General features: G+C 42.4%; 1 protein-coding gene across 1 annotated transcript in view; it reads left to right on the plus strand.

Annotated features, from left to right (window-relative positions):
- EYS (eyes shut homolog) overlaps positions 1-27615 on the plus strand; it is a 797046-nt gene that overhangs the window by 761339 nt on the left and 8092 nt on the right. Inside the window, exons 45-46 of the mRNA XM_030490420.1 lie at positions 14828-15000; positions 25655-25816. Coding sequence (XP_030346280.1) covers positions 14828-15000; positions 25655-25816 — 335 coding nt within the window. The remainder of the gene's footprint in view (positions 1-14827; positions 15001-25654; positions 25817-27615) is intronic.

Consider the following 27615-nt stretch of genomic DNA (forward strand, 5'->3'; position numbering starts at 1 on the left):
TTCCCCTCACAAGTGTATTTATATTCTTTTAAATACAGAAATGAAGGAAATGCTTTGAAAGATATAATTTGGGATTGCTTTCCATTTGTTGCACTACAGTACATCCCAATTATGGCACTTTGCATGATTCTTCCAGGAATGTTAAATCCTTGACATTCAGAGTGTTTCATCTTTCTGAGGAACAAGGAAGGAGAATGGCACTCTTTTCACATATGAAGGTCTTAGAGGAGATACAAAACCAAAACTGCAAGGAAAAGAAATATCAGAAATTAAGATTGAAGCATGTCAATCCCATCTGCCCACCTATACCATCCACCCTAAGTCCTTGCTTCAGCAACTTACGCAGCCATGAAAAGTCATCTTCACATCCATAAGGTACACAGAGCCACCACCAGCAAGACCTAGAGAACATTTGGAAAGAAGGTGGAAGGCTAGAGTGGCAGCTGGTGACATAGCCATACCGAAAGCTTGATATGATAGGGAAAGTTCTTTTTCATTGTTATAGTTTCATAATTAGAATTCCAGATTTGTAGAGGGCTTGTTATAAAATTGTGGCGTTCTTTTTTTTTTTTCCCCCCCTGGGTTTTGTTTGTTTCTAATTTGTAGTGACCTACTGCCAAATTATATTCCTCTCCTTGTATTTCAGGGCAGCTAAGTCTTCACAGAGTATGTATATAAGCATGCATGTACCAGTAATGGCCACTTTTTCCTCTCACAAAAAAGTGAAACATTGCCAAAGAGGTGTGGACGTAGAATGCATATAATTTTTGTCAATGTAGTAACATCTGTCAATACCATCTCACAATTTCCCAGAAGGAACTTCTTTCTGTTTTCAAATTATCTGTGTTCCCTTGAAAGCAGAGTCCTTGAGGGAACTGGATTTGTGTTCAAATAGATTTCCTCCTGGTATGCGATCTCTCCAGAGGTTCTTGCTGCTCTTTTGAGCTATTTTTATGTCTTGCTTTCACCAGTGTGCCAGAAAGTGCGCAATGCTGTTCTGCTGTAGATTTAGCTGCTATAGGCTTTGATTTAAATGGAAGCAGAGATATACAGCATTATGCTTTACATTTTGGCCAGCAACAGAGGACAACTACTATGTTTTTAAAAAATAAAGAGGAAATATTCGCATAATAAAATTAAGAATTTTATGTTCAAAGGACAATAATATCCTCCATTATTTTACTTATGGCACAGAATCATACAAAATAGAAAACTGCATATAACAAGATTGTCTATGATGTATTATGGCTATTGCTTGTTGCTGAAGTAAGAGAAAAAGTATGTCTTGTGTGCACTTTGAAAAGAAATCAAACGTAGCAGGCTATTCAATTTGCTAAACGTAAGCATGAGCATGTACTGTCACTTCAGATGCTCATGGGTAGACCATTTGGCCTTCAGCTACTGCTTCAGAAGAGCTTAGGTCTCATTTAAGTCTTCCGTTGTATCTCCAAACCTCATGTGGATTTTCCAGTACTCTATAGCTTTCAAATAGCACTAGTCACTTCAGTTTAGGAAATCAAACCACACACCTATATGGTAGAGATATGCCCCACAAATTTAGTTGCTGTAGTTTCATTATTAGGTTTAATTCAATTAGAACCCATTTGCAGTGCATGAATGGAATCAAATTTTAATGCAAGGGTAAAGGCATTTCTCTGTTTAATTATTGTGGTTTAGATCAGTAAAGGTTTTGGGGTGGATTTGCTACCTAAAAATTGTCATCCAAATTGGCTTATTTAATGGGACACATTTGCAGCATTCCCTTGTTCTCTTTGTTTAAGTATAGTTAATTTCCTTCCAATCTTAATTTCTTCAGGCTCCATGTGAGCTAAATGCATAAGATCCTACACAGTCAATGGCATTCTAATGGCACAGATCCTGAGATACCTTTTCTCATCTTTATAGTGTCCAGAAGGGCACAAATCTTCTGCAGTTGTTCTATCTTATCTGCTCGTTTTGTGCAGATCCCTCAGGTACATCATGGCATGTCAGATGGCACTAAATACCTGTGTTGAGGCAACTGAATGCAGCACCCACCACACCTAATGAGCACCCTGCTGATGCACCAGTAAAGAGGATTGCTACTGGTGCCTCCAGGAAAAAGAGGAGGGTCATAGTAGTAGGGGACTCTACTTTGAAAGGCACAGAGGCACTCATCTGCCGGCCTGATCCAGTCTCAAGGGAGGTGTGTTGCCTGCCAGGGGCTCGAATCAGGGATGTTGCTGAGAGGCTGCCTGCTCTAGTAAGTCCTGCTGACTATTACCCCCTCCTAGTGGTCCATGTGGGTGCTAGAGATATAGATAGCAGTAGGCTGGAAAACACTAAGAAGGACTACAGAGCCTTGGGAGAGGTGGTTAGGGGCTCTGGAGCTCAGATAGTTTTTTCATCGATTCTCCAGGGCAAAGGGGAGGACCTTAAAAAAGCTAGGCGCGTTTGGCAGGTTAATAAATGCTTAGAATGCTGGTGCCATAGTCAGGGGTTTGGCTATTTAGAACATGGGGCTCCATTTGGGAGGCCAGATCTACTGGAGGCTGGTGGAGCTGGTGTGACAAAGAAGGGGAAGAGCTGTTTTGGTAGGAGGCTTGCCAGGCTGGTCAGGAAAGCTTTAAACTAGATGTGTTGGGGGAGGGGAGCATTGATCCATCCCAACATTCCTGGTCAGTTGCCAGCACCTGTAATAAGTGCTTGGAGCGATGTAGAGATGTTCCAGCTGCCCCAGCCATTGAGTCAGCTTCATTTGGAGCTCGGCTAAGGTGCCTCTATACAAATGCCCGTAGTATGGGGAACAAACAAGAGGAATTAGAGATGTGTGCAAGGCTACGGGAATATGATGTCATTGGTATCACAGAAACATGGTGGGATGGCTCCTATGACTGGAGTGTCGGAATGGAAGGTTACAGGCTGTTTAGAAAAGACAGGCCAGGCAGACGGGGAGGGGGTGTTGCTATCTATGTCAGTGATAGGCTGGAGAGTATGGAACTCTGTCTGGGGACGGGTGATGAGGTAACAGAGTGTTTGTGGGTCAGGATCAAAGGGAAAACAGCAATGGGGGACATTACGGTGGGGATCTGTTACAGACCGCCTGATCAAGAGGACTCTGTGGATGAAGCGCTCTACAGACAGATAGGAGCAGCCTCACGCTCTGTCGTGGTTTGAGCCCAGCCGGTAACTCAGAACCACACAGCCGCTCGCTTACTCCCCCCCCGCCCCCCTTCTTCCTCCCGGAGGGATGGGGAGGAGAATGGGAAGAATGTAACTCCCACGGGTTGAGATAAGAGCAGTCCCGCAACTAAGGTATAACACAAAACCACTACTGCTACCACAACGATTAGTGAAATAACAAGGGGAGAGGATACAATTGCTCACCACCCGCCGACCGATACCCAGCCCGACCCGAGCAGTGATCAGGGCCTTCCGGGTAACTCCCCCCGGTTTATATACTGGGCATGACGTGCTGTGGTATGGAATACCCCTTTGGCTAGTTTGGGTCAGGTGTCCTGTCTCTGCTTCCTCCCGGCTTCCCCTCCTCCCTGGCAAAGCATGAGACTGAGAAAGTCCTTGGTTGGAATAAACATTACTTAGCAACAACTAAAAACATCGGTGTTATCAGCGTTGTTCCCAGGCTGAAAGTTAAAAAACACAGCACTGCACCAGCTACTAAGCAGGAGAAAAATGACTGCTATAGCTGAACCCAGGACAGTATCCACCCCTTATTCCATACCATTCACGTCATGCTCAGATCCCACATCTCTCAGCACACCATCACCCCTGTCCCATATATACACATATATATACACCCACACCCACACACAGACAAAGATATCATTCCCTAGTCCATGGACCAATCCCTCTAAAATTGCTGAACTCATCCAGTCCATGATGTCAGGCTCCATCTCTTGTAATAGTCTTTCAGGGCAGGAGGGACGGTACGTAGTGTTGGGTTGTTGCCTGCTGATGATACCGCCAAACTCATCTGGTCACTGCTGAGCTCGTCTGGTTTCCTCAAAATTCATTCTTTGTTGAGGTGATGATCGGAGGGAAGTCAGGGTCAATGGCTGGCGACCTGAAGATATCTAGCTGGTGGGCTATAAAAGTGTTATAGAGCAGGCAACAGTGTACAATTGAGTTCATTGGCTGTTTTCCCCCAAAATCAAATCCCCTTGAGGTACACATCGGACTTCCCCATCTTCCCGCATTACCCACCAAGTATATCCAGGTCCCTGAGCAAAAGCAACCCCACAAGTGGGTTTGCCTTTACCTGAAGCAGGAATAACCCAGACTGTCTTCCCCAACAAATTCTTTATGTGCACCACAGGAACTTTATCCCCCTCTACAGTACGCAAAAGTTCTGATTGGGCTGGGCCAGCCCTGTTGGCAGATCCCCTACTGTTGACCAACCAGGTGGCTTTTGGTAAATGTGTATCCCAGTGTTTGAAAGTCCCACCACCCATTGCTCTCAGTGTAGTTTTTAACAGCCCATTGTACCGTTCGATTTTCCCAGAGGCTGGTGCATGGTAGGGGATGTGGTATACCCACTCAATGCCATGCTCTTTGGCCCAAGTGTCTATGAGGTTGTTCCGGAAATGAGTCCCATTGTCTGACTCAATTCTCTCTGGGGTGCCGTGTCGCCACAAGACTTGTTTCTCAAGGCCCAGGATAGTGTTCCGGGCAGTGGCATGGGACACAGCGTATGTTTCCAGCCAGCCGGTGGTTGCTTCCACCATGGTAAGCACATAGCGCTTGCCCTGGCGGGCTGGTGGGAGTGTGATATAGTCAATCTGCCAGGCCTCCCCATATTTGTACTTCAGCCATCGTCCTCCATACCAGAGAGGCTTTAACCGCTTGGCTTGCTTAATTGCAGCACATGTTTCACATTCGTGAATAACCTGGGCAATAGTGTCCATCGTTAAGTCCACCCCTCGATCACGAGCCCATCTATATGTTGCATCTCTGCCTTGATGGCCTGAGGTGTCATGGGCCCACCGGCCTAAAAATAATTCACCCTTATGTTGCCAATCCAAGTCCATCTGAGCCACTTTAATCTTAGCAGCTTTATCCACTTGCTGGTTATTCTGGTGTTCCTCAGTGGCCCGACTCTTGGGTACATGAGCATCTACGTGGCGTACCTTCACCACCAGGTTCTGCACCCGAGCAGCGATATCTTGCCACAATGCAGCAGCCCAGATGGGTTTACTTCTGCGTTGCCAGTTGCTCTGCTTCCATTGCTGCAACCACCCCCACAGGGCATTTGCCACCATCCATGAGTCAGTATAGAGATAAAGTACTGGCCATTTTTCTCGTTCAGCAATGTCCAAGGCCAGCTGGATGGCTTTCACCTCTGCAAATTGACTCGATTCACCCTCTCCCTCAGCAGTTTCTGCAACTTCTTGCAGGGGACTCCACACAGCTGCCTTCCATCTCCGATGCTTTCCCACAATACAGCAGGACCCATCAGTAAACAAGGCATATTGCTTTTCACTCTCTGACAGTTCATTATATGGTGGGGCCTCCTCAGCACGCGTCACCTCCTCTTCTGGTGACATCCCAAAATCTTTGCCCTCTGGCCAGTCCATGATGACTTCTAGAATTCCTGGACGACTGGGATTTCCTATTCGAGCTCGTTGTGTAGTTAGTGTGGCCCACTTACTCCATGTAGCATCAGTTGCATGATGTGTAGAGGAGACCCTGCCTTTGAACATCCAGCCCAGCACAGGCAACCGGGGTGCCAGGAGGAGCTGCGCTTCAGTTCCTATCACTTCTGAGGCAGCTCGAACCCCTTCATAGGCTGCCAGTATCTCTTTTTCAGTGGGAGTGTAGCTGGCCTCGGATCCTTTATATCCCCGACTCCAAAAGCCAAGGGGTCGACCTCGAGTCTCCCCTGGAGCTTTCTGCCAGAGGCTCCAGGTAGGACCATTCTCCCCAGCTGCGGTATAGAGCACATTTTTCACATCTGGCCCGGCCCGGACTGGTCCAAGGGCTACTGCATGAACTATTTCTCGTTTAATTTGTTCAAAGGCTTGTTGTTGCTCAGGGCCCCATTTGAAATCATTCTTCTTCCGGGTCACGTGGTAGAGAGGGCTTACAATCAGACTGTAATTTGGGATGTGCATTCTCCAGAACCCCACAACACCTAAGAAAGCTTGTGTTTCTTTCTTGTTAGTTGGGGGAGACATTGCTGTTATCTTGTTGATCACGTCTGTGGGGATCTGGCGGCGTCCATCTTGCCATTTTATTCCCAAAAATTGAATCTCCTGTGCAGGTCCCTTGACCTTATTCCGTTTTATGGCAAAACCGGCCTTCAGCAGGATTTGGATTATTTTCCTCCCTTTCTCAAAAACTTCTTCCGCTGTATCACCCCACACGATGATGTCATCAATGTATTGCAGGTGTTCTGGAGCTTGCCCCTGTTCCAGTGCAGTCTGGATCAATCCATGGCAGATGGTAGGGCTGTGTTTCCACCCCTGGGGCAGTCGGTTCCAAGTGTACTGGACGCCCCTCCAAGTGAAAGCAAACTGTGGCCTGCATTCTGCTGCCAAAGGGATTGAGAAAAATGCATTGGCAATGTCAATTGTGGCATACCACTTGGCTGCCTTTGACTCCAGTTCATACTGAAGTTCTAACATGTCCGGTACGGCAGCACTCAATGGTGGTGTGACTTCGTTCAGGCCACGATAGTCTACTGTTAATCTCCACTCTCCATTAGACTTTTGCACTGGCCATATGGGGCTATTAAAGGCTGAGCGGGTCCTGCTGATCACTCCTTGGCTCTCCAGTCTGCGGATCAGCTTATGGATGGGAATCAAGGAGTCTCGGTTGGTGCGATATTGCCGCCGGTGCACTGTTGTGGTCGCAATTGGCACTTGTTGTTCTTCGACCTTCAGCAACCCCACAACAGAAGGATCCTCTGAGAGACCGGGTAAGGTGGACAGCTGCTTAATTTCCTCTGTCTCCAAGGCAGCGATACCAAAAGCCCATCTATACCCTTTTGGGTCTTTGAAATACCCTCTCCTGAGATAGTCTATGCCAAGGATGCATGGAGCCCCTGGACCAGTTACAATGGGGTGCTTTTGCCACTTCCTCCCAGTCAGGCTGATTTCAGCTTCCAGCATAGTTAACGCTTGGGATCCTCCTGTCACTCCAGAAATAGAAATGGGTTTCACCCCTTGATACCTTGATGGCATCAGAGTACACTGTGCACCGGTATCTACTAGAGCCTTATACTTCTGTGGGACTGATGTGCCAGGCCATCTGATCCACACAGTCCAGTAAACCCGATTATCCCTCTCCTCCACCTGGCTGGAGGCAGGGCCCCTCTAATAGTGATCACAAAATTCTCCACTTCTGTCTTGTAGAAAGGGATTAGTATTCCTTATCACAGGAGCTGGAGTAAAATCAGCTCTTTCGCTCCATCTGGGAAACTGCTCGCCAGAGACTGGAGCAGCAGCTTTCCTGGGAGGATCATCCTTGACCATTGTTCTCCTCTTCAGTTCACGCACCCGTTGCTCCAGAGCTGAAGTAGGTTTTCCATCCCACTTTCTCATGTCTTCTCCATGATCCCGCAGGTAAAACCATAGGGTGGCCCGTGGCGTGTACCTCCTATATTTTCTTTCTCGAGCAGTAGGGCGCCTTCTGTTAATAGCTGAGACATGGGTTGGTACGCGTGGAGAGCTGGATAGATCGGATAAATCATCTCTCAATTGTTTGAACTCCTGGGACAGTTTTTCCACAGCTGAAATGATGGAAGTGGTGAGATTGTCTTCGAACTCTCGGAGTTGACGAATCAGGCAATCCACTGTTGGTGATATTCCGTCATTCCAGGTCATTGATGCCAATGTGTGGGCATATGATGATGGCGCACTCCGTGTAAGTTTCCGCCACATGGGTCGTGTACATTCGACTTCATCTGGGTCTACGGATGTGTTCCTGGAATCCGGCCTACGATAGATCATCTCTATAATGGCTGATTCCCTCAGGGACTGGATGCCTTTCTCTATCGTGGTCCAGTTGGCTGAGTGATTAGTAATATCATCTTTGTAGGGAAACCTTTCCTCCACAGCTGCCAGGAGCCGCCTCCAAAGACTGAGGGCTCGCTTCTCTCTTGCAATCGCTTTGTCAATTCCTCCTTCCTTAGCAAGTGATCCCAGCTGCTTGGCTTCCCTACCTTCTAGTTCGTGACCATCGGCCCCATTGTCCCAGCACCGGAGCAACCAGGTGACAATGTGCTCCCCTGGAAGACGGGTGAAATCTTTTCGCATATTCCGTAGTTCGGTTGAGGACCGGGGTCGAGAAGTGACCTCTTCTTCTTCTTCCTCTTCCTCTGACCCACGTAGTAGTAACTCTTGTTCAGGTGCTGTTGCATATAGTAATGGCACTGGGTCTTCATCTTTCTTCGCTTCGCGGGTTGCTCTTTGTGCCTTTCGTCTGCTTTTGCTTACAGGGGCAACAGACATTGTCACAAACTGGACATTTGGTTTAGCTGCAGTGTTTGTCACTGTGGTTGGAGTGGCTGCAGTGTCTGCCACTAGGATTGGAGTGGTTGCAATGTCTATTGCTGGGGTTGGTGCAGCTGTTGTGCTTGGGAGTTGAGTAACACCAACAGCTGCATTGTCTGTTGCTGTCAGGGTTTGAGTAGCTACTGTGCTTGTCACTGGGGTTGGTGTAGCTGCGGTGCTTGGAGTAGCCATATTGTCTGTTGCTGTCGGGGTTTGAATAGCTACTGTGCATGTCACTGGGGTTGGTGTAGCTGTGGTGCTTGGAGTAGCTATATTGTCTGTTGCTGTCAGGGTTTGAGTAGCTACTGTGCTTGTCACTGGGGTTGGTGTGGCTGCGGTGCTTGGAGTAGCTATATTGTCTGTTGCTGTCGGGGTTTGAGTAGCTACTGTGCTTGTCACTGGGGTTGGTGTGGCTGCGGTGCTTGGAGTAGCCACATTGTCTGTTGCTGTCGGGGTTTGAGTAGCTGTTGTGCTTGTCACTGGGGTTGGTGTAACTGCTGTATTTGAAGTTGGAGTAGTTGCGTTGTCTGTTGTGGTCAGGGTTTGAGTAGCTGTTGTGCTTGTCACTGGGGTTGATGTAGCTGCTGTACTTGGAGTAGCTGTGTTGACTGTTGTGGTCAGGGTCTGAGTAGCTGCTGTGCTTGTAGTTGGCATAGCTGCGTTGTCTGTTGCTTTGCCATCAGATCCAGAGACATTTTTTTCCCTTTGAAGGTGCTGGATAGTGTTGAGCAGGGCTCTGTAGGCATAGGCCAAGCCCCAGCACGTTGCCAAAATTTGTCCCTCTCTGGTATAACCAGGACGACAGCACACCTCGTTTAAGTGTTTTACTAGTTTTTCCGGATGTTGCACTTGTTCAGTGGTGAAGTTCCAAAGCACTGGAGGGGCCCACTGGCCTAGGTACTTGCCCATACTATCCCACACACCCTGCCACTCATAACTGTCCAGCCTCAGGGAAAATCTCCTGGTGGTCCTCCTATATCGTCGTCTAACCCTAGACCAGACTCGAACCTGATACTGCTGAATTTTTGACATTAAACGAAATAGGATGTTCCTACGACGGGATGGCCGTGGGTAAAACACACTCCGTATGTTTGCCAACATGCTGATCCCCAGCACAATCAGCAGGCAGGTTTCAAGGGTACTCAAAGGCCATCTAAAACCTTCAGAACTCTCAACTGCTGTTGCAAATAGGCTGGTGGGGGAACGGGGGGTGAAAGAGAATGCTTCCTTCGTAAGTTTACCCCCCGAGGAGAAAAAAAAGATATGCAATTGCTAAAATATTTCATTATATACCTCCCAATGTATAGTGGTGATGGCCACGCTGGAAGCACAAACCAGACCAGTTTCATGATCAATGAGTCTATTGTATTACAAGTCATTACCATGAAGTACAGTGAAACAAGAACCTTAGCCCAGGCCCCCCAGCCGATAAACACTAAAACAGCAAATAGTGGCTGTAAGTAAGGTACAACATGCTGAAACTCTGAGATCAAGCGCAACAAGTCTGAGAGCCAAATAATCACCATTGTGATGAGTAGTAACAATGAACACTTATCACAAATATGATTAAACACACTCTGGTCAGATCTGTCGTTATCTCAACCTTTCGTGCCCCACGTTGGGCGCCAAAAAGAACTGTCGTGGTTTGAGCCCAGCCGGTAACTCAGAACCACACAGCCGCTCGCTCACTCCCCCCCCGCCCCCCTTCTTCCTCCCGGAGGGATGGGGAGGAGAATGGGAAGAATGTAACTCCCACGGGTTGAGATAAGAGCAGTCCCGCAACTAAGGTATAACACAAAACCACTACTGCTACCACAACGATTAGTGAAATAACAAGGGGAGAGGATACAATTGCTCACCACCCGCCGACCGATACCCAGCCCGACCCGAGCAGTGATCAGGGCCTTCCGGGTAACTCCCCCCGGTTTATATACTGGGCATGACGTGCTGTGGTATGGAATACCCCTTTGGCTAGTTTGGGTCAGGTGTCCTGTCTCTGCTTCCTCCCGGCTTCCCCTCCTCCCTGGCAAAGCATGAGACTGAGAAAGTCCTTGGTTGGAATAAACATTACTTAGCAACAACTAAAAACATCGGTGTTATCAGCGTTGTTCCCAGGCTGAAAGTTAAAAAACACAGCACTGCACCAGCTACTAAGCAGGAGAAAAATGACTGCTATAGCTGAACCCAGGACACGCTCGCAGGCCCTTGTCCTCATGGGGGACTTCAACTATCCTGACATCTGTTGGAGGGATGGTACAGCCCGGCACAAGCAATCCAGGAGGTTCCTCGATTGTGTGGAAGACAACTTCCTCTTTCAAGCAATAGAGGAGCCGACAAGGAGAGGTGCCATGCTGGACCTTGTGCTCACCAACAGGGAGGGACTGGTAGGAAATGTAACGCTCCAGGGCAGCCTTGGCTGTAATGATCACAAGATGGTTGAGTTTGAGATCCTCAGGACGGTGAGAAGAGCGTGCAGCAAGCTCACTGCCCTGGACTTCAAGAAAGCAGACTTTGGCCTCTTCAAGAACCTTCTTAGTAAGGTTTCATGGGATACAGTCCTAGAGGGCAGGGGGGCCAAAGACTGCTGGTCGGTATTCAAGGATCACCTGCTACGTGCTCAAGAGTGTTGCATCCCGACTAGAAGAAAGTGCAGCAGGAGGGCCAGGAGACCTCCATGGATGGACAAGGAGCTGCTGAGGAAACTTAGAGGGAAAAAAGAAGCTTATAGAAGGTGGAAGCGAGGACAGGCAGCCTGGGAAGAATATAGGAGCATTGCCCGAGAAGCTAGGGACCAGGTTAGGAAAGCTAAGGCCCAGCTAGAATTAAGTTTGGCAAGGGATGTAAAAGATAACAGGAAAGGATTCTATAGATACGTAGCAAATAAAAGACAGACTAGGGACAATGTAGGCCCTCTCCAGAAGCTATCAGGAGAACTGGCTACCACGGATTTGGAGAAGGCTGAGGTTCTTAATGACTTCTTTGCCTCAGTCTTCACCAGCAAATGCTCTGACCACACAACCCAAGTCTTGGAAAGCAAATGCAGGGACTGTGAGAACGAAGACCTTAGGCCCACTGTAGGAGAGGATCAGGTTTGAGACCATCTTAAGAACCTGAACATGCACAAGTCCATGGGACCTGATGAAATCCATCCACGGGTCCTGAATGAGCTGGCGAATGAAGTTGCTAAACCACTGTCCATCATATTTGAAAAATCCTGGCAGTCAGGTGAAGTTCCCGATGACTGGAAGAAGGGTAATATAACCCCCATTTTCAAAAGACCCAGGGAACTACAGACCAGTCAGTCTCACCTCTGTGCCTGGCAAAATCTTGGAACAGTTTCTCCTGGAAAACATGCTAAGGCACATGAAAAACAACGAGGTGGTTGGTGACAGCCAACATGGCTTCACTAAGGGGAAATCCTGCCTGACCAATTTGGTGGCCTTCTATGATGGAGCCACGGAACTGATGGACAGGGGCAGAGCAGTGGACGTCATCTACGTGGACTTGTGCAAAGCGTTTGACACTGTCCCGCACGACATCCTTGTCTCTAAATTGGAGAGACATCAATTTGATGGATGGACCACTCGGTGGATAAAGAACTGGCTCGATGGCCGCACGCCAAGAGTTGTGGTAAATGGCTCGATGTCCAGCTGGAAACCTGTAACGAGTGGTGTCCCTCAGGGATCGGTGTTGGGACCGGTCCTGTTCAACATCTTTGTCGGCGACATGGACAGTGGGATTGAGTGCGCCCTCAGCAAGTTTGCCGACGACACCAAGCTGTGTGGTTCGGTTGATACGCTGGAGGGAAGGGATGCCATCCAGAGGGACCTTGACACACTTGTGAGGTGGGCCGATGCCAACCTTATGAAGTTTAACCAAGCCAAGTGTAAGGTCCTACACGTGGGTCGGGGCAATCCCAGGCACTGCTACAGGTTGGGCAGAGAAGAGATTCAGAACAGCCATGCAGAAAAGGACTTGGGGGTGTTGGTTGACGAGAAGCTTAACATGAGCCGGCAGTGTGCGCTTGCAGCCCAGAAAGCCAACCGTATCCTGGGCTGCATCAAAAGAAGCGTGACCAGCAGGTCGAAGGAGGTGATCCTGCCCCTCTACTCTGCTCTCGTGAGACCTCACTTGGAGTACTGTGTACAGTTCTGGTGTCCTCAACATAAAAAGGACATGGAACTGTTGGAGCGAGTCCAGAGGAGGGCCACGAGGATGATAAGAGGGCTGGAGCACCTCCCGTATGAAGACAGGCTGAGAGAGTTGGGGCTGTTCAGCCTGGAGAAGAGAAGGCTGCGTGGAGACCTCATAGCAGCCTTCCAGTATCTGAAGGGGGTCTACAAGGATGCTGGGGAGGGACTCTTCCTTAGGGACTGTAGTGGTAGGACAAGGGGTAATGGGTTCAAACTTCAACAGGGGAAGTTTAGGTTAGATATAAGGAAGAAGTTCTTTACAGTGAGGGTGGTGAAGCACTGGAATGGGTTGCTCAGGGAGGTTGTGGATGCTCCATCCCTGGCGGTGTTCAAAGCCAGGTTGGACAGAGCCTTGAACCACGTGTTTTAGGGCAAGGTGTCCCTGCCCATGGCAGGGGGGTTGGAACTAGATGATCTTAAGGTCCTTTCCAACCCTTACGATTCTATGATTCTATGATTCTATTAGAGCCGTGTGTATTGGTTTGTGGGATTGATAGTGCTCCAGTTCCCCTGACTGTTTCAGCTGGATCACATTATTGATTAGCACATGAGCTCAAGCACCTACTTGAGGATCCCATTGCCTAAACTTGAGCATTCAGTGGTGTCTAGGAAGGCAACGTCTAGCATAATATAAAATTAGGTGTCTAGATCTCAGAATGAATCTCACCTTTTATATCTAAAGAAATTCAAGTAACATCTGGATGGTGCTCTTAGTTTTAGGTAGTCTTGCAAGGAGTTGGACTTAGCAACTTTAATGGGTCCCTTCTAACTTGAGGTACTCTATGATTCTAAATGGGTCTTTAAATCTCTAAGAGTAAAGGCAGTAGTGATGTTGAAAGCCATTACATTCTCCTGGTTTCAAAAAACAAGCAACCACAACCAACAAAATATAGAGAAAACTAGACCAGCAGGGCAGGCTACATGATAGAAAAGATTTGAAAGATTACATCTTCCCTTATCTTGCTAAAGATTAGGAAATTTTGGATCTAAACTTCTCAATCCCAGTCCAACTTTCTTAGGACTGTGAAGTAAAAGAGTTTTCATGCTTTCATAGACCTTTGCCACTGTAGGCCACAGCAAACACGTTCAACTCTGTACAAATAATTTTCAACTCATTTAAAAACCTAGCTTTTTTTAGGTCCTAAAAGACAAGAATGAAAAGAAATTTATATGCAGACACAAGCAAGAGAAAAGGGGAAGAACCCTAGTGTATGCTGCCTAACAGCAGTAGCTTCAGCTCCAAACACCCTGCTTCCCAGCCCAAGAAGCAGACATTTCTGTTTGCACTCAGGGAGTTAAATTACTTTCCCTTCTCAGTAGCTTTCATGCATCAAGGCATAACATTTATAGCTGAGGCAGAAAGTGTTCTGATACTGACTTTGATGAATTAAGGTGCTTTTGCTTTTGCAAGGTCCTGTCCTCTTTCCCCCTTCATTCCAAATAGCTGTTAATCACTCTGAAAGACTCGTTGGCTGCGCTTTGTTTACATGTTGTTGTCTTATCTGAAGGTTTGGTGAAACAGCAGAGTTTCACAGACTCCTCATTAAGTTTTGCCCAGAAACAGTGAGCTGATTAATGAGGAAAGTGTAGTGCAGTGAGTTTGAAGAAAAATTCAAGATTTTGCACATAAACAACAAGACATGGCCTAAGAATCAATCAAGATATACAAGGTTTCATTCTTAGCCCTGAGAGAGAAAACTTCCAGGGAAAGATCTGTAAGTGCTCTTATTCAAGGGAACAATTCTGTTTATCATGAAGTGCCACTAAGTTCCAAAATACAAATAGATCTAAAATATTTCATTTTAACTATTTTGAAACATTTTAGTAAGGAGGGCATTATTAACATCAATGCTAAGTATATTCTTTATTTAACAATTTCTATAGAATTCATACTAATTTTAAATTTACAGTTAGTGTGAATACTAAGATTTAAAATGTTTCCTATTAAGTACATGTTTCTTTTACAATAAAGTAAACCTAAAATGACCATGAGAAACTTGATACTACACTTTTCTCTTAACCATTTTGGTTCAGATGACTAAATACAGGTATCCAGACTTGAAAGTGTTGATTACATTGCTACTGACTTGTTGATTCTTTTGGTAACAATGTTGCATTCTTTCCTTTCACTTACCACTGTAGCTGTGACTGCCTCTCTGGATGGAAAGGTGCATTTTGCACAGAAACAGTGTCAGTGTGTGAACCTGAGCACGTTCCTCCACAACTGTGTAAGCAAGGTGGTACCTGTGTGCCGCTGCCTAATGGTTACACATGTCACTGTCCTCTTGGAACAACCGGTACCTATTGTGAACAAGGTATGTCAAATGGATAGTACACTGTACATACAGATATGCTATAATGCCTTGGTGGAAAAACACAGTATGCTGTAATATATCAGTTAAACGTGACACAAAAACACGAAGTATAAAATAAATTTTTATATAAGAAAGTGGTGTTCCTTTCTATTAGAAAAAAAATCAAGTAATTTAAAGCTATGATTTTTAGATACTGTTTTCTAACTCTGCTTATTTTTTACAACACTTGTTTCTTCAGTTTTTTGAAATCATTCAACCAAATTTTCATGGGCAGTGCAGCTGTGATTTGTTAAATACCAAGGGGACAGAAAGCCTTGAAAAGCAGCATTATAGTGATTAGTTCGATTCCCAAGCTCATCATAATGAAATATGTTGGAAGTCATTGTTAAATTCTTTATTCCATGTAAGAACGTGCTTGCTCTATTGCCTCTGCTGCAAAGAGCTTTTCAGGGCTCTTTAGATGAACTTTTCAACTTTGAATTCTCATTTCAAGTGGGGTTTTTGAAAGTAATGCCATCTCAATTCAGGACATGCATCACCAGGACAGGTGTTATACATAAAGCAGGTAATTAATCAGGTAAACACTCCTGTGTTCTGGTTTCAGAATAGATTTGGATCTGTTTGTGATAGCCACTATTACCAGTATAAATAGCTTATATCTGAGCAACAGAAAATTGTATTTGTTGTAGATTGTCATCCTTTTAGTAATTCCTCCACCTGGTAAACACATTAGAGAGTTCCTCTCTGGTTTATTTAAAAGATTTCTTTTTATGAATAGGGAGTATGGGTCCTGACCAAACTCTTTGCCCTGTGTTTCACCTCGCTCTGGCAGAATAATGAATTATCATGTGATTTTTTGAAGTGCAGTTTGCACTTTTAGTGGATGGCAAATTGCTAAAAAACAGCTGCTTATCAAGACTTGAATATCTCATCTCTGGATTGATGGTGGTTATTGCAGCCAAAAGAAAAAGAGACAGAGAGCAATGAACAGCCCAAGGGACCAGGAGAGAACAAATGGTAATTAAATGATAGGGACTAATAAATGTGCAAGAATGAAGGGGGAAAAGTGTGAGAAAAAGACAGACAAGGTTTATGAAGAAAAAAGCAGAGGAGAGTAAATAACAGTAAGAACAAATAGGGCTTTACCAAATAATAGCAACCAGTAAATACAGGAGAACAGTGTGGATTGCAGGAGGACAGGTCAGGTGAAGTGAGTAAATGGAGCATTAGGGGTAGAACCACAATAATAAGGAAGACTACTGTGACCACAAATTTAAGGGTACTTACATATAAACTTACAAAAATCAAGCAACTAACTTGCCTAGCAAACATTAAAAATGTTTGTGGTTCTTTATGAACTATGTACATGAGTGATGAAAGCATATCTGCAGCTGAGGACGTAACTGTTCTTAAAGAGTAACATGAAGTGACCTGCTTAGAGCAGCAACTCAAACCACCAAGGATGCAATGACTGTCAGCACAGAGGTATGATACATTATGGTTAAGCTTTAGAAGTCAGAGCTGCATGAACAAGTGTTCGGTAGTTGGAAAACCTAGTTAGCACAAAGGTAAGCCCAGGGAGAGCAACATCAGTTAAAGAACATAGTTTTAATGGCTCATATGGCCTCAAATTCACAGAGAGGTCCACTCTCACAATGCTCATTGCCAAAGTGTAAATACTGAACAATATTCTCAGAATGTTGCAGTAAGATGTGTATTAAATCATGTATTTTAGAGGAGGTTAGAAGAAATAAACCCACCTGACGAAGAGAGGGTAGCAGTTTCAATTATCCTGCATATCCAATAGGCTGTAAATGATCAATGAATATTCAGCAAGTAGTACACTGGTATTTTTTGGTCTGATACTCTGAGTTCAAATATTTCATTGTATATTTCAACTTGCCAAAGCAAGTGCCAGGACTTGCGTTTCTAGGAGAAAGATCAAGTGGTATAGCAGGTAGGCTGCAGACTGGTGACTGAAGTGCAGTAGGAAGATGCCTGTGAAATTGAGGACCTGTTTTGGAAAGGCAAGCATCCATAAGGAGCTCTAGGAAAAGAGAAGAGCATTGAAAATTAGATCTGAATGGTTCCAAGGAACAAAGCCTGCTCAGGCAAGGCAGTGTAATACATTAATTCTAGAATAAATTAAAGCTCCACTTCTTTGATGTTCTGTGTTGTCCAAACCCATTACCACTCCTAAGACAGGATGGTTCTTTAACTGTGTTTGGTTTCTAAAGGTAACACTGATGTAAGCAAATAAAAAAATTATTAATTTATACTGCCAGAATAAAAATTGGTTGTAATGAAATGGGAAGGAAATGGAATATTTATCTAGGAGTCTTTTTCGCTTAGTGTAAGCATTGCCATCTGGACTCGGACCACTTCTAAGACTGCTCATGACACATGAAACAGCAGATAATTCTGTTTCACTGATTTTAAAAAGGTCAGAACTGTAACAGTAACACAGCAAAACCAGCCCAAATCCTGAAGTGCCTAAAGAGCAACCAAACACTGTCAAGATCTGGCACAGTGTTAATTCTTAGTTTATAGCTGCCTCAAGCACAAGGATTAGGAATACAGGGAAAGCAGTTTATCTAGGATTTTTTTTAAAGTAGTTACATTTTCCAGGACACCAAAATATGATGTTAATAAAAGCTTTTGTTCATTTGACTTAAAGTTTGCAACTGAAGTACCAGACAACTCTAAATTGTCTTCTGATTAAGTGAACCTTCAACCCAGAGCAGCATGTATTTTAGTCTAGTTAATTTCATGAACACTCAATGTTCAAAACCAACAGAGGTTCCAGCTCCCAGCACTTTGGAAAGTCTACTGCATGGATTTGCACACCAAATTCCAGCTTATTCCATTTGGCGCGATGAGTACTTTTGTAAGTAGATATCTTAAAGGGTTTCTGAAGAAGGAGAAATCTCTAAGGACCTGGTTGTTTCAGCTCTCCTGCAAGTATACAGTGGAGTTATTGGCTTCAGTGTGATTACTGCTTGTGAGAAAAAATGGCCGAGATCAAGTGTCAAGGATGATTCTTCCTGGGGAAAAAGCAACAATCTAAATCCCTTTTGCTGCAGATAGTTTGATTTATAGGACATTATTATTATACATTTGAACTCAATATCTTTTTCATAACTGATAATTATTAAGGGATGTGAACATTAAAAATACAGATAGATATGTTATTCATAATGTCTGTCTGCAATTGTATTCTAATCCCTACTAAATTGTGATTCAGCAGCTTATTCATCTATAACAACAGTGACCCTCTGTGAGGCCAGTAATCCTGTCTCTAGCAGTGGCCAATAATGAAGGTGTAGGGAAAAGTTTAACACAGCAACTATATATGACATCTCCCTGAAGTAGTCTTCTAGCATCCAAACTTTTGCGGCTTATCTTTTCTCTTTTATTTTTCTTGCCATTTCTATTAATGGATTAAATCACATCTCTCATCTTGTCATAAACAGTATCACTTCAGACAGTGGAAAACACGAGAAAAAATAAATTTGGAGTCGATGAAGTTCTGGCATTCTGTTAAGCACTGAGATATATTTATACATAAGCTAGAATTCCTTTAGATACTAAGCATACGAAATTTATGTCCTAGATAATTTACTTGATTCTGTGGAGGAATGAAGAATCAAATAATTTCAGGTTGCTTAATTGTAAGATTTCACTGGCCTGATAATATTTTAGGGGACAGCAATGTAATATTTGAAAGACTCTATAGATGGCAGTATTGGAGAAGACTTGCCAGTGGCTAAAATAAACCCAGTGTTTATCACAATATTTCTATAAATTTAAAATTATTCAGCAGTTTTTTTCAGTAGGATTAGTTTGTGCCACATACTTTCATAACATCTATTAAAATATTTTTTCTTGACTTTAAGGCATCATAGTGAATGCTATTACCCTTTTCACAAAGAAAAAGTTAATAGATTTCTTCGATTACGTATTAGTCTCTGAATTCCATAACTACAAATACTGCCTGTCAGCGTTCAGCTCTTGAAGAAATGAAAGCAAATGTAAAGAGATTTTTATTGTTCTATCTCAATTTAATGAGATACTTGTCAAGCAATAAAGCTATTTCTTTGATGAACAAATGGCAAACATCTTCCTTTGGCCATGTTTATCAGCTCTAGTCAACTTCCTGATATTCTGATATCAAATTCCATTATTCTGATACAAAAATACAGCAAATTTTTGAAAATACATGGTAAACTGGCAGAAAAGAAATAAATAATGGGAATTCTGTAATGATTTAATCCATCTTCATAGTCATGATGAATGAATGAAAAATGGAAGAAGCTGACTTTTGGAAAAATTTTTACTATAAAGGTCTTTTTATTTCTACATAGTCTAGAACTTTACTTGACGTATTTTGGCTGATATTGTAAGAAAATTAATTCCAAGTATGATTTAGCTCAAGACTTTTACATGGCAAGATTCTTTATGTACAAACACTCAAGAACACATGCATGCATGCATATGTTGGATTTATCTGGCAATGCAGTTAGACTTGCTGGCTTAATGCACAAACTATTTCATAGTTATTGTTTGGAAACTTGTGTTTCTATGTTTAGCCATTTAAAGGACAACTGCAGCCACTTATTAGCTTGTTTTAAGCCTTCTGTTTCCACCAAGCTTTCCTCACAGCTTGAAGCTGCCAACTGCAGCAGGTCCTGTGCTTGCTGTTACACCAACCAGGCCCATGTGGATGTCCTGGAGACGCTGAAGCATCTCAGTGGCAAGTGACAAACATATTTAAGCAACTGAATCCTGTATTGTATTATATTGAACATTATGGGTATTTTCATGCCTATATGTATGTTGGACAGCTAAATGTAAGCGTCTTAATGCCAAAACTAATCCCTATTTCCCTGACTTAATTACTCTCAGAAACATTATGCAGAATACTAACTTTCTTGTGCTCCAGTTCTCCTCAAAGCACATTTGCACTGCTGTCATACTAAATCCAGTCCAAAATATAAGTGCAGATCTCAATTTGAAAGTAGATTAACAAAATTGTAGATACTTAATTCTTTACCAATTGCTTTATCAGGCTGCACTGAAAAACTCACTGTTCAACCCAATGCCCTAGTCTTTAGACAAATGAAGGCTTCTGGTGCAGAAATGGTCCCAGTGAGGGAATCCCAGACTGGGTGTTTGTTCTTGCAGGTTTCATCTTGAAGGCATCTTCAGAGATTTCAATACCTAGAATAAGCTTACTATCAAAGGCAGGCATGGATTCAATATTTGTAGATTTTGTTTATATCCCATTTTCCTAATTGCCTAGTGATTAAGCATTCACTTTCACTATCATAATGCAAATATTTGAACCCGTGTATGTCATATTCTCAAAGAATATAATAACCACTGAGTGATCAGGTATGTAAGGTTTTTCTGTTTTGCTTCTATGGTCTCATCTCTTCTAGGAAATTTTTGTTTGCTGAAATATTCATTGGACAGATGAAATGGAAATGACCCGTATTCTGGTTACAATATCCACATCCTCAGATGCAGGAGAATCAGGTTCAGATATCTGGTCCAATTGATTTCCTAGTAACGAGGTTTCATATCTGCTCCTACTACAATTTGTTGGCTCATATGACTTAGTCTTAGGCACTCATCTCTTAATATGTGTCGTACTGAAAGACTGAGTTCTACTATTTTGACTTTGGCTAGTAATAGCTGTTTTAGGCTTTGGAAGACCAGAAATCTCTTTAGAGATTTAGCCATATGCTCCTCAGTGTTACTTCTTAGCTAATTAGATGTCTAATTAGTTCACAGTGGTGATGACTACAACTCCACTGCAACAAAACCAAACAGAACTGTAGACTTCACTTACTTACAAAATCGCAGTGTTCTGTTCCAGTATTGCTCAGAATAATTATTGCCTCAGTTTCTCCTCTTCAGGGATGGCAAGGATTACTAATGGCTGCAGATGTGGCAAAATTACAGCTTTCATGGGTACATTGTTCTTGGCAATATTTGAGTTGTGTTAATAATTTATACTTTCGTTAACATGCTCTACTTGTTAAAAATGGAAGTCGAACTATACTTTTTCCTTTTTTTTTTTTTTGGCTATACCTGAATTAGTTTGTAAGTTCTGAAAAGTTAGCTCTTCAAAGATTAAATAAAAAATGATAATTCATCATATTTACACAGGAAAAGGAAAAATATGCCTATTAATATCACAAATCTTTGAGCTACGACTGTAAGATTTCCACACAGCCATATTTGTCATTGTTTTCCAAAATGAAAAAAGCAACTGACAGAGCTGCTCACTTTCTCTCTATGAGCAAATGAAACCACTGAAAACTTTTGACAGTGGAATTTAAAGTTTTCAGATAGGTTTTTATTGCTAATGAGCTGTTAAAGTTGCACTGCAAGTGCCAGGGCCCTGAGTGCATCCTCCCACTGCTTCCTGAGGGTTTGTCTGCTTGGTCTCAGAGCCAGCCTAGAGACGGGGCTGGTGCCTGGTCTTGAAGATAGTTTTGCTGAGAAGCCCTATCAGGAGCATCCTCCTGCCTTGCTTCAGGAGCAGCGTTTCGAGGCTCCTGTCCTTTATCCCTCGCTGAACTACACTGCAGCAAGCATCACATTCATGCCTTGCCTGGCTGTGTTGATCTGGACATGGACCCTCACCCACAGACTGATTTGCAGGCTTGACCTTAACACCCCCCTCATCACTGTGGAACTGCCTGATATCTGGCCTCTGGAGCTGACCTGGCTGCTCCCCTGACCTCTCCTGCTTGCCTCACTCTGGGCAGGGCCCTGGCTGGAGAGCTCTTGGCCCTGCCAGCTATGTCATACCTCTCTTTCCATAGCCTGCTTGTTGGAAGCCCTTGTTTCCCATTACACCCCTTGCCAGTTTCAAACCCTGCTGAGTTTTGACTCCTAACTGCATCTCTGTTCAACTCAGGCACTGGCTCTGTATTCCTGCTGGGTGGCCCATCCCTGCTTCCACAGCCTCTGTGCTTCCGTCTTGGAGTTTGAGCTCAGTTTTTCATGTTGCCTGTTATGCTTTTCCACTGCAAGTTTCCTTGACATGCTGAACAGCAAAATGGGCTTGCTGAAAGTAATGTAATGTAATGCCATTAAAATGTAGACTGGGATGTGTACAAGCACATCTGTTTCAGTGGTGGAAATTGAGCTGCAAGAATATAACCTAAAAAGCTTTGATCATAACAACAGTTATATAAAATGTGTGAGCATTACAGGGCTGATCAAATGAGGATAGCAGGAGGAACCTGAGAGGTGTTAATGCATAGTAGAGGGGAAGAAAATCACGCTTCAGCAATAGCACTTGCAGAAACTTTGTGTTTCCATAGCTCTAACTGGTCTAAAGGGATTTAGAGTTTCTCTTGATATCATTTAGAAATGCATAGCTTCATCAGATACTACTACTCAGCTTAGAGAAGTGGGTCATCAATCAGGTACAGAACAGAAATATTTGCTTAAATGCCTGTTTTGTTTACAATATGCCGCACAGTGCTGAGCACCCTAGTGAGTAATGCAGTAGTTACACAATACAGGTCCTACAAATTCATCTTATAGGATTAGCAAAGACATCCATTCACTTCATTTATTTAAGCAAAGGGTTTCTCTGGAGTAAGCATATGTAACACAAGAACTATCTTGTAGCAGTTTAGCTGAGCTTATTTTCTTATCTTAGGTGGGAAAAGTTTATTGCCAAGACAGCAACAGTAAAGTACCTCAGCATTTGACACGGCATGTTAATTTTGCATATGCCTGCCATAAAAGCAAATTGCAAAGCTTAAATTGTCTTATTCTTCACCTTAAAAGTTTGTCTATCTATAGATGCAATTTTGCATACCGATCATCTTTGTGCACTGCAGTAGAGTTAAAGCACTCTGTTCTGAGATATGGGTGTACATTTTCACGTACCTGTCAAGTCAGATGTCCTCCATGTATATAACCAGCACTTACAGGATCTACAGATAATTTACAAGAAAATTAGAGGTCATTCTAGTACTTCCTGCAGTTAGTCCTGCTGCATTGTTGCAAAACATGTTGTTTTCTGACATTTGTTAGGATGTATTTATTGGGAATAAAACACCTTTTTATCAAAATGGGAATAAAATATTTGCATCTTAGAAGTTTCAGAATAAAGTTTATTAAACAGAGCATTTTATTTGGTATCTATCAATCAGAATAATACCTCCTTCCTAAAGCATTCAGACATCTGCTGCTCAAGGTGTGGGTGTTATTTTTTTATTACTCTGTTTGCAATGTAAAGCCATGGATTTCATTCATTCTCTGAGTGATACTACAAAATCAACTTTTTTCATCCTTGTTCTCTCTCTGCTCCAAGGCTTTTTATCATAGCAATCTTCCTTTCATATACCCTGCAATGACAAGCAATGTAGCATTTCAATCCTGCTGCAGCTGAACATTTTGCTTTCACACTAGTCTTTGTCCATGCTTTCTTCACAAGCGCTGAAGAAGTAACTACTGACAAAGTGAGACTGAATCTACATGAAGACTTTCAGATACCTCATTGTATGCTTCACCTGGTATGGCCTTTTAAGCAGCAGCATATTTTAGTATAAGATTGACCACTGTGGCACAGTTAATCCATATTTAAGTCTTGCTGTGCAAAAATTTGCTAAGAGAAGGCTGACTTCTAAATGATGCATAAAGCAAAAATGTCTATATACAAAATGGATTATGATTTCTGATTGATTGATTTTTAAATATGGAGACATCAGTATAGGGATTAGATCTTTAAATACTAATGGAGAACAGTGTCTCTGATGCGCCGAAAAAAATACAAGCACCTAAAAATCCATATGAAAATTATTAAGTATTATTTTGTCTTTTGATAGTGTTTTAGTGATACAAATTACATAACCTAATATGCTTAGGAAGTTTTATTACTATTTATCTTCCAGGGTAATTGCTACTCTTAAAACTATTGTTATTTCTTTCAGCTTTTAAGCGTACATATCAGGACCTTCACATTTCTGACATTATGTAGTATATTACTACAGACACTGCCTAGCCTTGATATCATAACAGCTACTATGATGCTTAGGATGGGAGTGATTTGTTAATGTAATATGTTTGCATGAGAATGTACAGCTCATCAAAAGCCTGATTCTGATCATTCAAGCATTTCATAAATCCATATATATATTCAGAGGTTAAAACTTACTTTTAGACTTGCTGAGAATCTGTGATCCATGCACCTTCCTCAGAAGTATTAACTGTGATCTAGTGTGGGAAATGAACAAAAAAGCCAGCCATATTGTTACGACATACTCAAGAGACATCCTCAAGTCATATGCTGATAACAAGTGAGAGATCTGGATCCTATACAATGGTGCATCTGTCTGCTGGACACAGTCCATGAGGAACACCTTGAATCCTATTCTGAGAGAGGTGGTGTGACAAATAATAGACAAATTACAAAATCTTGCAGCATGCTGACTGCATACCAATCTAATAAATAAGTCCCATCTGCGATAGGCAATACAAGGTGCTTTCATGTGCAGACACTATGCAGAAAACCTGACTGTGGAAAGATAGCATAAGGTTGCCTAGGAAGGCACTACGAGGACACCTTGAAGGTATATTTGACTGCAAGCAAGTTACTATAAAACTATGAAATTGGAAGCACCAAAATGAAAAAAACTGTTGGCCTCTTTGAAGAGAAACAGCATAGCTTCAGCAGGAAAACTGTGAAAACTGAGGGGGGCAGCACTTAAAGTGCAGGAATTTAGCATTGCTGTCAACTAAGTAGTAAAAAGGGCTTATCATACAGGTCTAAATATACCATCCACATCTAAATAGCTAGACTTATTCCTGTGAACCCACAAATACAGCAAACTAGCAAGCACTCAATAATGAATTAGCTAATAACTAACATAATTATATCTCAAATATGTGATGTTGTTATAGTGGGAAAAACTGGGAACAGTTTCAAGTGACATAAACAGCATAGAAGAGTATAATCATTTATCAGTTGGCTGAAGTTTAACCAGCCCAGTTTCCTAGGGGTATATGGACAATCAGCACCAAGAGAAGTGGTGAGACAGAACAATGAAGTTGTGCATAGCTCAGAAGTATACATTGTATCTTCACTGTAATTATGCTTCATTTCAGTATAAGATAGGACAATTTGAATTGTCCAGCATCGCAGCATGATTACCCTAAAAACAAATTTCAGCAGCAATTAATGAACACATTCCACTTAATTGTGCTTTCTTATTACACGTAAAGCAGTTCCTTAAAGATCCTCTAATAAGGTTTTCATCTGGATGATGAAGAAATAAATGTTTATTCTGACTCCCGCAAAAGTATTTTACATTTGAGTTTCTAAACAATGTAAAATTTACACTTACATTTATTTGAAAATGGACACTAATAAGATCACATTTATTTTACATTATAATTACGGGATTGATTGTTAATGAAAATAAGGCACACAGAAGACAAAATGGCATTGATTTGCTATTATCTGTTTTATTCTGTATTTAGGCTATTTTTAGTCTTTGGGAAGGGAAGAATTGCAAGTATTCTGTACAGCATTTATGAACTATACAAAATAACTGTAAACAACCAGTGCCATAAAAATGCAAAAAAATATCTTTCAGAAGACACCTCCTCTTGTATTTTTCAGATATTTCCATTAGTGATCCATCTTTCAGAAGTAATGAATCATCCTGGATGTCATTTGCACCCTTTTATATCCGGCATAAGACCCATATCAAACTGCAGTTTCAGCCTCTATCTCCAGATGGTATCTTGTTTTACACTGCACAACATTTGAGTACTCAGTCAGGTAAGGATCTTTCAGCTTGCTGGTATCATACATGCAGGGACTTTTTTGAAGAAAAAAGGCAGTACACTGAAGTGATTCAGGCATTCAGTCTCTGTAAATCACCGTCCACAGTGACTGGGTTTTGAACTGTGAATAACCAAGTTTGTCAGAAAAAAACATAACAGAGCATAAACAAGAAAAAACATAAAATTTTGGACTAACCCAAAGCCATCAAGTATTTAATGAAGTCGTTCCGGAAACCATTTTCCCCTGAAAAGTAACTCTAGCCAGCCTTACAACAGACATTTACTGATACTGCTCCCACAGTTTCAGTGCAGCTACACTAGGATTCACGGTCTGGGAGTTTGGCCCAGTGTTTTAAAATGACCAGAAATAAAGCAATATAAAAACTGATCAAACAAGTTATGTGAAAGTGAACAGATTGCGAGAGATTTATGAGCTTTATTGCAAGTTTAACTTTTTATTACATAATGCTGAAAATCTTGCTGGCGCAGCATGCAAAAACATTCAAAAGTTCTGCATTTGCCAGCTCTACAGGGTGAAAAACAAATGTAAATAAGGTATTTCCACTATTTGTAGAAGTATTTTAAGCTTTACTGAACCATAGAATCATAGAACAGCAGGTTAGAAGGCACCTCGAGGATCATCTGGTCCAACCTTTCTTTGCAAAAACAGTCTATACCAGATGTCCCAGCACCCTGTCCTGCCGAATCTTAAAAGTGTCCAACACTGGGGTATCCACCACTTCTGTAGGGGGATTATTGCAAGGGCTGGTTGTTCTCATGGTGAAAAACGTTCATCTTGTGTCCAACCAGAATCTCCCCAGGAGTAACTTGGGCCCACTCGTATTTTCCAGGTGATTCCTTGTAACAGTTTGTTACATACTGAGTTAACATTCCTAAAACTTCATGGCAAAAAAACATTATTTGCCAACCACTGTAAATACATTTTAAAATTTAGTCTTTAAGGTGTGACTCTGTTGTAATTACTTTATTAACATACTTTATACTGCATTTATGTGGTATCTTGCACATTTTTAAACAGAAGCATTACAAGTAGTATGTTTTGCAGAACCAGGCCTTCGTATGACAAAAAAAAAAAAAAAAAAAAGCTCAACTATGTAACAGTCCTTTGTTCAAAGCTTAAAGCTTTGAGACATTTCAATAAACACACTCAAGCACATATGCATGGAAACACACATATGCCCAAGTTACCAAATTATTCTATACACAGATGTTTTAACAGGCTGCTCTTTGATAAGACTGATAATACATTAAACACTGCTGGCACCTCCCGTTTGCCTTGTTCTAATTACAACCGCATGCAGAGAACAGCTTCAAAGAAAAATATATGGCATATCTGTAATACAAATACATTTATTTGCAAAGAACTCTGTTTTCCACAATGAATCTTCTATAATTCTATCACTTACAGGCCAAATTCTGAGATTCTCAGTGAATAGTTCTCTCCTGTATAAACTAAAGCATTACATGGGCCATGAAAACAGAAGAGAAAAAAAGGATCTCTCTCAAAAGAATAGTCAAAGGTGAGGGAAGCAGCTAGCATATAAAGAAATTAAGTATCTCTTTGGAAGCATCAAAGAGAGTGCTAAGTCTGTTTAACTTGGACCAGGAGTGTTTTAGCATGAGCATGCCTTCATTCTATCGCCATTCATGAACGTTTAGTTTGAACAGGAAGAAATATTTTCTTTAAATCATTTTCTAGAATCATAACAATTTCATTTCAAAATAAACCCCCTCTTCTATAGAGTATTTTAATTTCTTTACAAATTCCCTACT

Source organism: Strigops habroptila, chromosome 6, assembly GCF_004027225.2.
Source record: "Strigops habroptila isolate Jane chromosome 6, bStrHab1.2.pri, whole genome shotgun sequence".
Classification (NCBI taxonomy): Eukaryota; Metazoa; Chordata; class Aves; order Psittaciformes; family Psittacidae; genus Strigops; species Strigops habroptila.